This window comes from Echiichthys vipera (assembly GCF_963691815.1).
Source record: "Echiichthys vipera genome assembly, chromosome: 6".
Lineage (NCBI taxonomy): Eukaryota > Metazoa > Chordata > Actinopteri > Perciformes > Trachinidae > Echiichthys > Echiichthys vipera.
This window is the reverse complement of record NC_139831.1, coordinates 19,949,778-19,962,643: the sequence shown is the minus strand read 5'-3', so window position 1 is coordinate 19,962,643 and position 12,866 is coordinate 19,949,778. Positions and strand designations below refer to the sequence as shown.

Genomic DNA, 12,866 nt, shown 5'->3' with positions numbered 1-12,866 from the left:
ATGTATCTAATTAATTAATTAATTAATTAACACAGGATCACGTATTTATCAGGCTGACTGCAGGCGACATGTGCACTTTACAAAGCATCAGTAATCAGTAGTCAAAAGGACCCTTTCGGATAGGCGATGGTAATCCATGACTGGAGGCAAGATCGTACCACTTAAGAATCTGTTACCATACACCTGCTGGAGCAAAAATAAATAAATAAATACATGCCATTAAGGGTATTCTAGTGAACTCTATGCACTGTCATGAAATGGTGATGAGATACACAATTCCCAATCAAATGTGCATTGATGCTTTGGTCGTGCGTAATTTGTCGCCATTTGTTTAACTTACTGAATAGTGCGCATTGAAATACCTCCAAATGAGCTTTCAAAGCATATTCAACCGACTAGACAGGTGCAGATCGTTTGCCTCCAACACAAATAGTCACCCGTGGTACGTAATTTGGACTTGTTCCCTTTCAATGCTCCTCTCATATCCAAATTACGCACATATAACAGTTTCTTTAACTAGGCTACAGGTTACGCTGCGCAGAAGACAATTTATTCTAATATATTTCTTCTCAGGGGTACATTTTTGTTACTAAAGAAGCTACGCAATTTTATTTTAAAGTCTATATAAACGATATCTACATATTAATGGACTCACCTTTTCCCTTATATCTCCTTTTGTAAACGAGTCTTCACTGGAGAGTGGCGTGAAACGAGGGGGGAAAAACCCTAAGCTCCTCCCAAGCTGTAGCGCCTAGTGCGCATCTTGTGGCTCTACTGTGCGTTCCTGAGGCTGGCAGGTCTTCACGATTTAGTGTGAGCGTCGACATTAGTGCCAGGGACTGTCACTGGAGATCTGCGCTTTGCACACCATATTTTACCAGTGATGCGTTTATGTTATTTAATTTTCATTGCATTAAACGGTAAAGAAACGTAATTCAAGATCGCATAATGTTCTTTAAAGTGCCAATGCAGAGTTGGGCCACAGAGTTTATTGCATTTGGCAGTTTTATCTCCATATATTATTCACTTTATTTCCAGGCAGGCTTTCCATTTGTTATTCTAAATCTCATTCGTGTGCAACTTTAAATGAACTTTGGAACAATTCAGGATTGTAAAGTAAAGCCTCATATATTGCTTTAGGCTCCACATCATTGTCACAGCTGATCCAATTTTAGCAATCACATGAGCAGTGTTAAAACTAAACTGATGTGTTGTTGTGCAACAAACCATATTGCGTCATGCCACTGTTGAAGACACTAACCTCTCAAAAGCTCATTTCTGTGAGGTCCCATGGCGTACTGAAAAGATTATTGAATTGTAGTACATTTGAATTGGGTTTGGTTTATATTCAATCAATATTTTAGTATTCTGGGTGCCATTCATCACCTGAATAATGTCAATTCCTACAGGGTTCGTATAAATGAGGTTATATTGTGTGCCTACAGCCATTTCCCCTCATATAATGTAACAGAGCTTGGTGAGGTTTGTGAGAAAGCAATCATCGGGACATTTATCAAGGCTGATTTTGATATTGTGCGCAGAAATTTCGAAAGGAAAGTACAATAAAACTCTAAAGTTACCTAAAGGCTGTTAGCTTGCAATAAATGAGATACAGAGTTTGGGAAAATATTGAAAGAAGAAGACACAAACTATAATTACAACAAACGATCAACATATATTTGCTGCTGCCCTGACTTGTGTTTGAAGAGTTCACCTTATGAGACCTATTGCCCACAGAGATGTATTGGAAATATCATCAGATAATTAAGGACCTGAAACATTCTGTCCCTTTGAATTAGACATGAACAAAGAGCTTTAGCCGTAATTGTCGCCCACTAAGAAAATGCTTTGTGATTTTAATAACACAGGATGTCTCCCTTGAGCCTTGTCTCTCCATTTTCCCTGGAGCTGTTAAGATTTGCCTGCCTCTTCACCATCCCAGCTCAGATTTATAGTTCAGGGAGCAACATTATATGAGATATTTCGATTCTCTTTGTGGGATTATATTTGATGATGTAATAATTGGTGCACTGATTGACTCGGCGACAAAGATTACCCTTATTGATTGGGGCAGACTGCCTCGCCGCCTCAATTTATTCCTTCAATCATGCGAGCCGTCCTCCAGCCTCCATATGCACTCGGTCACTCAGCAGTCAAGGTTGGCAGTTCTCTGAGCCTGACTGAATGCGTTACTGATAAAGGATTTCTCCAACAGGTTCTGGAAAGTGGTGAGGAGGTTTTACAGTGTGGCTATGTAGAAAATGATTCGTTTAAGTTAAATCACTAGTTTACGTTGTAGCTTTATTTATCTACCTGTGCTTGTATAAATCTACATGTATCTGATTAGTCTGTAGTCCCCTTCATATGACCTGAGATTATGTATTTATGGTCCACTGCTCTCCATCTGATCGCTGTTTCTGTTTAGCTCCTCTGAGAGCACTGGTGCCAGTGATCTAATGCCACGATCAGAGAGCGTGGCGTCCTGACGTCGCACATCACCCACAGTGCATTGATAGAGTTGTTCTTCCTGTCTCTGTCTGTCTGATTGTCGGTCTGTCTTTATGTGTAGACCATGTGAAATAATGAATGTGGGAGTTGAGAGAGAAAAAGTAAGAAAATACTAAGACTGAGCCTCCTCCTCCTCCCTTTTCCTCTTGGTGTTTCTCACATAGGTTAACCTTGAAAGGTGGTGATGCAGATGAAAACCTTTAGTTTGTCAATGATTCAAAAGTATTGATTCAAAAGGATAGACTGTCTTTGAAGTCTGCAAGTTGTGTGGGATGCCCCAGTTACAATCTCACAACCCATTGGCTATCGATCTGACAGCAATTTAGTCCCTTGGGGCAAAGGCTTTTCATATTTCAGCCTTTTTGGTGTAACCAGCGGATTTCCGGGCCAAGACTTCCTCGGCAGCCATTGTTAATGGTCTGATTAACAACTTAATTTTTTGGTGAATCGGAGAGATTGTGATTCAACTTGTCTGATGTGAAGAATACATGTTGTGTGGCTGACCCTGACGCTTCGTAGTCATAGAGACTAAAAACATTCAGATTACAGATAATCTCAACAACAGATAGCCTGTATCATACCATCTGAATATTCTCCTCGGCCATAATTAACACAAACTGGAGACTGCATTTAAACTGATAACAAGCCTAAGTGCAGTAACTACGAATGAATTTAAGCAAAAAGAAAGAGGCTTTAAAGTTTGTTTACTATCCCAACAAATTTTTTTTTGCCACATTGATGATTGGTTACGGTTTACTAGTTTGACATTGAATCATTTTTATCCGATTCAATCCTAACCCCCATACTTCCAGGCCCAAAATTGTGCAGAAATCATGTAAATATTTTTGTCAATTTCAATTCAATTTTATTTATAGTGCCAAATCATAAGAAGTTATCTCAGGACACTTTATGGAGTAGGTAAAGACCACACTCTATGATAAACAAAGACCCAACAATTCCCCCGTAGAGTACAGTGGCAACGAAAACCTTCCCTATTACAGGCAGGAACGTCAGACAGACCCAGCTCTGTGGAGGACGGACATCTGTCTGCACTGGTTGGGGAGGAAGAAAAGGAGAGAGAAAGAGAGAATAGACGGACAGGTGGACAGAGAAAGACAAAGACAGACACAAAGACAGAGACAGACACACTTCCAGTAACTATAATAATATCTATAGTAATGTGATTATTACTTATATGTTATGGCAGTTAATACAGCAGAATAGTAGAAACAAGCACAGCTAAGGTTATAGATTATAATAGCAGCAGGAAGATGATGCACTAAGGCTTTGTAGTACAGTATGGGTCTGATGATAACATTGTATTTAATGGAATCATATCTAACATGTTGTGAGGGTTTCTGTGACTTCCTGTATTGACCCCGGGCCCTTGAAAACTTGAACTGGGAACCACCGCAGCTTTTGGTCACCACTTCCTCCACCTCCTGCTGCTGCTCTCGTCCTCTTCACAGGTGAGGAGCAGCTCGTCTCGAACCAGACTGACGTGAAGGAAGCGACTGCAAATGTTGAGTAGTGCGGAAATGTAGTGTTTGTTCTCAGTGTTATTTAGTGCAAAGTGAAAGAGAGAGCACTAAACCTGCAGTGACTCACGGCCTGCCTGAACCAAACGGACCAATCAGAGGCGCGTTTGTAGCCGGCGCATGCGCAGTACAGGTGTACGTCTTGTTCCCAAAACAGCAGCTCGAGAGCAGAGAAGAGAAACTGCGAAGTGTTTGTGCCACACATTTCAACAACAAACAACAGAAAACGTAAGTTAATGAAAGCGTTAACTTCGTGTTTATTACGGTCACCATGTCAACGTTTTACATTTGTTTTGTTTGCTGGCTGCTGTTCGTGGCTAAACGTTAGCAGGCTTCAGGCAGTGTAAAAGCAAACAACTGAGCAAACGTTGCTCTGACAAATCACAAGCCAGTTTACAGTCCCGTGATACTATATCACACCGTATCTGCTCCTGGCTACCCTGATTCATATTGCACTGGAACTGGCTGGGGTTTGCACTTGAAACAGGTGCTTAGTATATGCTTAAAGTGGAGAGCTATTTGCACAGATTTGATATCAGTGTTGGACTGATTTAGACTGTATAACTTCACCATCATTTATTCATTTTATACGTGATGAACAAAAGGACGTTGTGAACTTTTACATTTGCTCCCTTTTATTTCAGCTGAGTAAACAAACAACTGTGTCACCCTGTAAACTGTCCCGAGAAAGGGAGGCTTTATCTCTCCATGCTTTCACTTCCTCAGTGTGGACAGACTCTGGTGAGAAAAGCATTTTCCACCATGGCTGCTGCTGCTGCTGCTGTTGTTTCTACATCCACTAAAGGCAGCCTGAGAGAGGACCTGACATGTGCAATATGCTGTGACCTGTTTCGGGAGCCTGTCATGTTGGCCTGTATGCACCACTTCTGCAAACCCTGCATCTCCAGATACTGGAGAGGAACTCAGGGCCCTGTTACCTGCCCGCAGTGTCGCAAGGAGTTCAGCTCCAAGCAGTTTCAGACTAATTACCTTGTGACAGCCATGGTGGAGAAGGTCCGGGCCACCACCTCAGACACTTATATCAAAAGCATGGAGGTGAGTTCACAACTGATCCTGCCTGTTTAACCGTGATCCTGCTGGCTGCCTTCCATGCCTTTTTTCCTGGTCATCTGTAAAGTCTTATTAAGTGTTTGCCAATCTTATACAAATAACCTTATGCGCCAAAGTAAACCGATCGATAAAGAGCGTTCTGTAACCTTTGAGTTAGTTAAATACAATTGTGTTCGATGTTAGAGTCTGTGTTTATTTCGCTGTAGTTCCACCCTGAACACATTCCGCTTGAATTGCTCAGGGCAAAGTTCACTCTCCACTCCCTTTTTTATATTACTTTATGTGACAGGATGAGGATATATGACTTAACCACATCAGGGAGACCAGTATACATTGCCAGAACAATAAAACCATCCATACAAAATTCCTGTGATAAATCCTACATTTTTCACTCTTGTAAAATGCAATTGTTTTTCATACGTGTGAGAAAGAAGTTTATTCAACTTTATCGATATTTCTAAAGAAATTGTTTAAGATTTTGGGCAAATTGACTATCTTGTTGAGAGTAAGTTGAGAAGATCAATACCACTCTTTTCAGTAATATGTAATATATAATATATATAAGGCCAAAATAAGGCCAGCTTAGCATAAAGACTGGGGACAGTGAAACAGCTAGCCCAGCTCTCTCCAAAGGTAATAAAACCACCTATCAACACATCCTAAAACTCCGTAATTAACAAGTTATATTTTGTTGGTTTAATTCTCAAAAAAAAACAAGTGGCAGTTTTAAGGTCCTTTTGTGCTGGATTATTTCTTGGCTGCCTTGAGTCAATTCCTTAGTCTCTGCTGGATGCCTGGCAACCTCCATGGAGACTTTCAGAATATGAAAAAGTGGATTTTCTTTTCTTATTGCCTGTAGTGTGTGCTGTTGTTGCGTTAGATTGTGGGATTTTTATGCTATTGCTTATCCATACATACATGCAAATGGCAGGTTCATGCAACAATAACACAAAACACATCCTCAGAACATACTGTGGATTTGACATAACATACAAAAACTATAACTTTTGACAGAAAGGGAACATTTTAAGGTAGTAGTATTTATTGCAGAGCTGTTTCCGGTAACGCGCTATTCGGCATGTTTGCAGTTGTTTATGAGTTCCTTGATGCTCTGCACGGGCTCTCTATGTGCTGTTGGTTCTGTCCCCACATTGATGTGATTTGTATAATGCTGTACAGAAGCAACTGAAAGAAACTTTGGAGAGCCATCGCCTGAGGAAGGAGGACTTCATCAACAATATTCGTAGAGACAAAGACAAGATGGATACCATAAAGGTAAACTCGTCTGGGTAACTCGAGGGTTGGCAGCACTTAACAGATAAGAATGCACATGTCCCTCCCTAATGGATGTTTGCAATATGTTGCAGTGCATATTTAGCAATGTTTGCAGATGATGGTAATTGACAGTCATGCTTTTATATGTAAAACATAATGGTCTTGTGCTTGGGTGCATAAATGCCTTTCTAACCTCTGACTTCATTGTGGGTTGAGTATGTATTACACTGAAGATCAAAATAAGAGAATAAGTTAATTATACTTGATTTATTCTGAACACTGTTACTTTTTAGTATTCAGAAATTGATAGAATATCATATGTGGCTATACCACTTCTGTAGTAGCTGAACAGTGAGCAAACACACTTTCAGATACCTCTCAGTTATTGATATTAATCTGGTTCCTGGTGACAATTTACTTCATTGTTGGACACACCCTGCTTATCTGGCAGCTCTCCTGGTTACTTTGCAAGATGGCAAGCTGCTCAAAGGTGACTGAAACCCTGAGACAGCAGGTTGTCCAGATGAAGGCCAAAGGGATGACCCTCTTAGCCGTCAGAGAGAGGTTGGGCCTTCCAAGTCTGTGATTTCAAGAATATCGAAACTTTACAAGGACACAGATTTAAGTCCCTCAAACAGGCCGGTCCACGTAAAACAATTGCACAAGAGGACAAGATTATGAAAGACTCTCAATGGGGAATCAGTTTAACACTGCAGCTGGAGTTGCTCGCGAATTCAGTGCTGAACAGGGCAAGGATCTGTCTCATCATTTAAGACTTTTTGGACTGAAAGCCCACTCTGCAGTGACCAAACCTGTCATCAGCAGAAAGCAACATGCAATACCTTCAATGCAATTGCCTCCCACTCAGCCCGCAATTTTCATGCAAGGCAATGCCCCCTGTAACTCTGCTAAACAGGTTAAGCAGTTTCAGTCCAGATATAAACCCCATAGAGAACCTCTGGAAAATCCTTAGCAACACAGTAATGTCTAAGAAACCCACTAGCAAGAGACTGCAAGTAGAATGGACCAAGATGAAAACAGAGCAGTGTGAGAAACTAGTGATGTCCTGTGGGCGCAGACGTGCTGAAGTCATTCAAAGCTGTGGCCTCTACGCTTCCTATTCATTTTTTAATCCCATAGTCCTAAGACAACATTGTTTGAATTTTCTCTTCTGACACAATGTTTTTTTACTGTTTTTTTTTTTTATACACAAAATGTTTTTGTTGAAGTGCCTTGGTTATTTAAAAGAAATAATGCTAGTACAGCAGTTTTATAGCCACAGCTGATATTCTATCAAATTCCGAACAAAAAACACCCCAATATTTCCGAATAAATCAAGTCTTAACACTTTGTTCTGTAATTTGATCCCCAGTATATATGCGGTATACAGTCTTATACTTACATGATGTTTATTTGCTTCAGCAGAAAGACCCAGTGCTTCAAACTGGGCACTTCTAATTAAGCGATATGTTGCTTAAACAATAGACAAGACACATTACATTGTTTGACAGGCAGTGTTTGAGACAGATGGAAGATAAGAGCTTGATTTTAGTTGCACAGGCTGTGCTTAAATGATGAACAGGAAATCTTTCCACACTTAAACAGTCTGTAATTGTTTGACACACAGATCTTTGATGTGAAGTGTAGCTTCATTACCCCTCCTTTGTCTCTCTCTAGAGATGTGTATGTTTGCGGAAGCTATTTAGAGCTTTAATGGAACAAGCCATTTGGCAATAACAAAGCTGTGGTAATACAAAGAAAACAAGATCCTACATTATGTCGTCTTCCTCTAACATCTGCCTGTCACAGAGAGTTGGAGCAGATCTGCAGGCTCGTGTCAAAGGGGAATTCAGAGCTCTCCATCAGATCCTGCATGATGAGGAGACCTGCGTGCTGGAGCAGCTAAGGAGAGAGCAGGAGGAGGAGCTAGAGAAAGTCCAACGCCACCTCGAGGCCATGGTGTCGTCCGTGAGGGAGCTGGAGGACAATATGAGAACGTTACAGCAGGCTAGCGCAGCTACTGAGAACATCGTACTGGCTGAGGTGAGGTCTCGGCTAGGATTAAAGGTTTAAATGAGAATCCAAGCTTGCCCTAAGGTCCCATATTGTAAAAAGTGAGATTTACAGACATTTCTTTTTGTTTTAATATAATAAAGCAGGTCAAGGTGCTATACAAATAATGTGAAAGTATCAAAACTCTCAGTCTACAAAGAAATGAACACAGCCTGTATTCAGAAACTGTATTTTAGATGAGCTGTAAGGACTTCTGTACGGTTGTGATGTCACAACTATATTATATATACGTAGAAAGTGCCTCTACCTACATTTCCCAGCTTCGATAACAGTGCAGAACACAGTGAGTTCATATGCAGAAGACCAAGAAACGCTGACCAGTCAGAACAGACTGGGCTTTTTTTGGAGAGGGTCTTAAAGAGACAGGCGCTAAAATGTAGCGTTTCAGACAGAGGGTGAATACATGTATATTCAGAAAGACAGAATGAGAAAAATAATGTGTTTTGAACATTAAAGCATGTAAATATGTTGTAGTAGAAACCCAAAATACAAATATGGACCTGAAAATGAGGGTAATATGGGATTTTTAAAGTAGTTTTCAAACCGAATTAGTGTTCACCTGAACTTTTGAGGTTCATGTAATTTGACTAGTTTCATCAATTTGAAACAATAGTTAATGCGATTTTTCTTTCATTTCCTTCTCTCTAGCTCCCACAGTTGAGGTAGGGGTCCTTTTCAGTGTTATGTTGTTTACATTTACATTACATTTTGTTCATCTGTCATTTGCTTATTTCATTATATTAATCATTTATGCTGACATAATGAACAATCCTCGCTAAATATACGTTTGCTTTTTTTCTGACAGGCCATGTGTGCAGGTGCATGTTGCCCCAGAGTTTGAAACAAACGCTTTCAGCAACAAATACATGGCCCCATTGCAGTACATCACATGGAGAAAGATGTTCAAGTCTTTGAAGCCAGGTAATTTGTTCTCAGATGTGCTTAGATAGAAACAAAAATGTGAGCTGAAAATTAGTTCTGCCTCAACAATGGCAGTTCTTACTGAAAACTTACTATTATTATAACGATGTTAAAGTGAAAACAGAATGACAGTAATGACACCATTGTTCCACTGATGGGATGTATTTTCAATTTAAAATGTGACACACTGTGGAAATGTATTATCATGTAATGAGATTTAATGAGTGGTTTTACCCCAAAGGTCCTTCTCCATTAACGTTTGATGTCGACACAGCACATCCGAACATTCTCGTCTCCCGGGACAAAACTTCAGCAGTCGAAAGTGACGCCATGATCCCACACATGGACAACAACAAGCGTTTCCTCCAGTGCGTCAACATTCTGGCTGCCCAGGGCTTTCAGTCAGGCCGACACTACTGGGAGGTAGAAGTGGGCACCAAACCCAAGTGGGACCTGGGCGTGGCCTCTGAGGCCGTAGACAGGCACGCTCGGATCAAATTGAGCCCCGAAAACGGCTACTGGACGATGCGGCTGCGTAACGGGAACGAGTACTCGGCCGGCACTCAGCCCTGGACAAGGCTGCAGCTCGGCTCTTCCCCTCAGAGGCTCGGGGTTTTCTTAGACTGCGAGGAGAGGAGGGTGTCCTTCTACAATGCTGATGATATGAGTCTGCTCTACTCGTTCACCAACGGGCCGAGGGTCAAGGTGTTCCCTTTCTTTAGCCCATGCATTAGTGGCAGCAGTGAGAAACCCCCGCCCATGAAACTCCTCCACCACCCTCCTATCGCTCTGTCTGGCTAACATGGGTGCAATCAATAAAAGCTTTTCCGTATGCAAGAGCTGTCCATTCACTTACTGAACTATTACTGTTATTACTCAGGTATTAAGGACTCTATTGCCATTGTTAATAGAGGTTGGCAAAAAAATCGATTGATGTAAAAAAAAATCATGATTCTAAATCGATTCATAACTTCCACAAATCAGTTTTTACAAACTCTCTTTTCCTTTCTCCGGTAAATATGGAAAATAAGATTTATTACTATTATGACTCATGCAAAAGTATTCTGAAAGCTGCTTTCTTAATCCAATAACTGTTGTTAATAATAATTATTCTTAATATTCATGTAGTCACTGAGAAAGTGAGAACATTCTGAATTGAGAAAATTGTGCACGTATAGAATGCATAGTTTACATTTGGTCATAGATTTGCCTTTTGTGTTTTTACATTATTGCAATCAGTTGTTACCTTTGTCAAAAAATAAAATCTATTCTTATGTTTTCATTTGCCACACTGCCTTTATTAGCTCACAGAGGACTGGATTAGAACCTGAAGCATGTACTAATTTAAAAAAACGATAATGGTTTTGAATCAAAAATCGATTCTGAACCGAATCGGGAGGCACCCAAAGATTGGGTGTTCCTTTAAAACAAGAGTTTAAAATGTTGTCTGTTCTCTTATTTCCATGCTTTTATAACCGCCAGATCTGTTTTCTGTGTGAACCTTCAAAAGCCTTGACACGTTTTTGTGAAATGTGAAAATAGTCACATTCACCCAATTATACAGTTCCATTGTGCTCCTCGTTCTGAAGAGGATCAGTGGATTTGCAGGATTAAATGACATTTTAAGGTAACTAGTTCTTCACTGTTCAAGCAACCTTCTTAAACTGATAATCTGAATAATTATCTCTCATCGAGTCAGACTTTCCTTTGGCTCGCTTGTATGAGATTTTTTTAATCACCATTGAGTTCAATCAGCATGAAGGAAGGACGAAATGGTTCTTAATGTGTTTTGCATTTTACATTAGTCTGATTTTGTTTTGGATGTGTTTTCTGATTAGGTTTAAGGTGTTACTTCACAGTAGCTTCGTTCTTCAGATGACTTCTAGCAGCTCCCGTTCTCTTGTCATTATTTGTAAATTTTTTTATATACATTTTATGTGCCTAAATGTAAACATGATATAATGCACACTTTTTTAATTGCTAAAGAAAATAACTTAATGTAGTTTACACAGTATATTTACATTGTTTTGATGGCCTGTCAGTTACATAATTTCGTGATAAAGACCAACTGTAATCCGGGTGATGCAAATAATAAAGCAAATCACTTTTTTTTCTTAAACATTGTCTTTGATTCTCTCCTGCAGCTGTGACACTGCATTCTTCCATGACCTCGCTTGAAATAATCAAGGATGTTATTAAGCATCATCAAAGCAGAACGCATGACTGTGAATACATGGACTGTATCTCACACTTAAACATCAAGAATAGGCGGGCTGTCGGTTATCTTCACAAACACACGAGTTACTGACGTCCTGCTTCCTCCCGCCAGGTGAAAGGTCACATAAACAGAGTGACAGTGGGGATGCCTACGGGCAGCTCAACGGGCCCCAGGGGGCATGATTAGGCAGGATGTTGCTGCCTCTTCTGTAGACTGGAAAAGTGGCACAATGAACTGCACCTGAGGGGGACCCATGCGCTTCCTGCACAGCAGATACATAGAGTGGGTGCATTTTGACACAACACTCTAGTCACTCACTTTGACATAAAAATGCAGATTGAAGTCGACTCAGTCTCCAGAATTGAAGAGAGACCTTAAAAGATGAGGAGAGCCTCTACAGTTGGTCTATGACACTCTTTTTGGATCCTCTGGAAAGCTGTCTGTGCCTCTTGGTTGAAAAGTGATATGTAATTACATATTAAAGTGTTTTCAGTTGCGGTAGCCTCATTAGATTCCTCACAAACGTAAGCTGCACTTATAAATCATGTTATTGTAATATAATATTTTTCAATCTTTTTTATATTAACAGTGGGGAAAAGGTATAATGTGAAAGGGATCATTCAGTGCACACAACGCCACAAAGTATAATCACCCAACTCTGCAGTTCCTCTCAGTTGTTAAAGCTCTTTTAGCTGATTGTTTTGGTTTTCTGTCACAAACTTTAAGGCATTGAGTTCCACAGCGCTCATCAACTTTGTTTCCAACAACAGGCAGTTGTTTCCAGCAAAGAAGCTCTAATAAACCCATTGTCCATTACCTGCCCAGACCAAGCAGCAGACAATGCTAGCAGCTTACAAGCTAATGGACATAGTGGAGCAGTTAGCAGCTAAAAAGCCAGATTTTTTTCAAACCTAAAAAGTGTGAATAGGACTTATATTTGTACACAAAACACGACTCTGAATCAATGCTAATGTTTCTCCATATCTGCTAAAGGTCCCATGTTATGCTAATTGCATTTTTACAACATCTTTACATGCTTTTCCCCCTCAAAAAAAATATCCAGTCTGCTCTGATTCCTACATGTAGTTTAGTTGTGACATCACAACTGTATTGTACTTTCACAGTAATTATATTGCACCGCGACCTGCTTTAAAATAAAGAAAGACATGGTATCTCACTTTTTACTTTATGGGACCTATAAAGCGTCAACTCTTAGTCTGTTTGTTAACACATTGCCATGTCATCTTCATAAACTGCTGATA

General features: G+C 40.2%; 1 protein-coding gene across 1 annotated transcript; it reads left to right on the top strand.

Annotated features, from left to right (window-relative positions):
- Window positions 1-4,185: 4,185 nt before the first annotated feature.
- trim105 (tripartite motif containing 105) lies at window positions 4,186-11,459 on the top strand. The gene is made up of 7 exons (XM_083915762.1): window positions 4,186-4,274; window positions 4,773-5,102; window positions 6,297-6,392; window positions 8,202-8,435; window positions 9,114-9,127; window positions 9,271-9,386; window positions 9,628-11,459. Exons 2-7 carry the CDS (start codon window positions 4,809-4,811, stop codon window positions 10,185-10,187), a joined length of 1,314 nt encoding a protein of 437 aa, XP_083771888.1. The 5' UTR covers window positions 4,186-4,274; window positions 4,773-4,808; the 3' UTR covers window positions 10,188-11,459.
- Window positions 11,460-12,866: the final 1,407 nt, after the last annotated feature.

Bases quoted from the DNA above. Each gene is read 5' to 3' on its own strand.
- trim105 (XM_083915762.1), top strand. From the start codon at position 4,809: ATGGCTGCTGCTGCTGCTGCTGTTGTTTCTACATCCACTAAAGGCAGC. The intron at 5,103-6,296 runs GTGAGTTCACAA...AATGCTGTACAG, and splicing joins CTTATATCAAAAGCATGGAG to AAGCAACTGAAAGAAACTTT. The intron at 6,393-8,201 runs GTAAACTCGTCT...TGCCTGTCACAG, and splicing joins ACAAGATGGATACCATAAAG to AGAGTTGGAGCAGATCTGCA.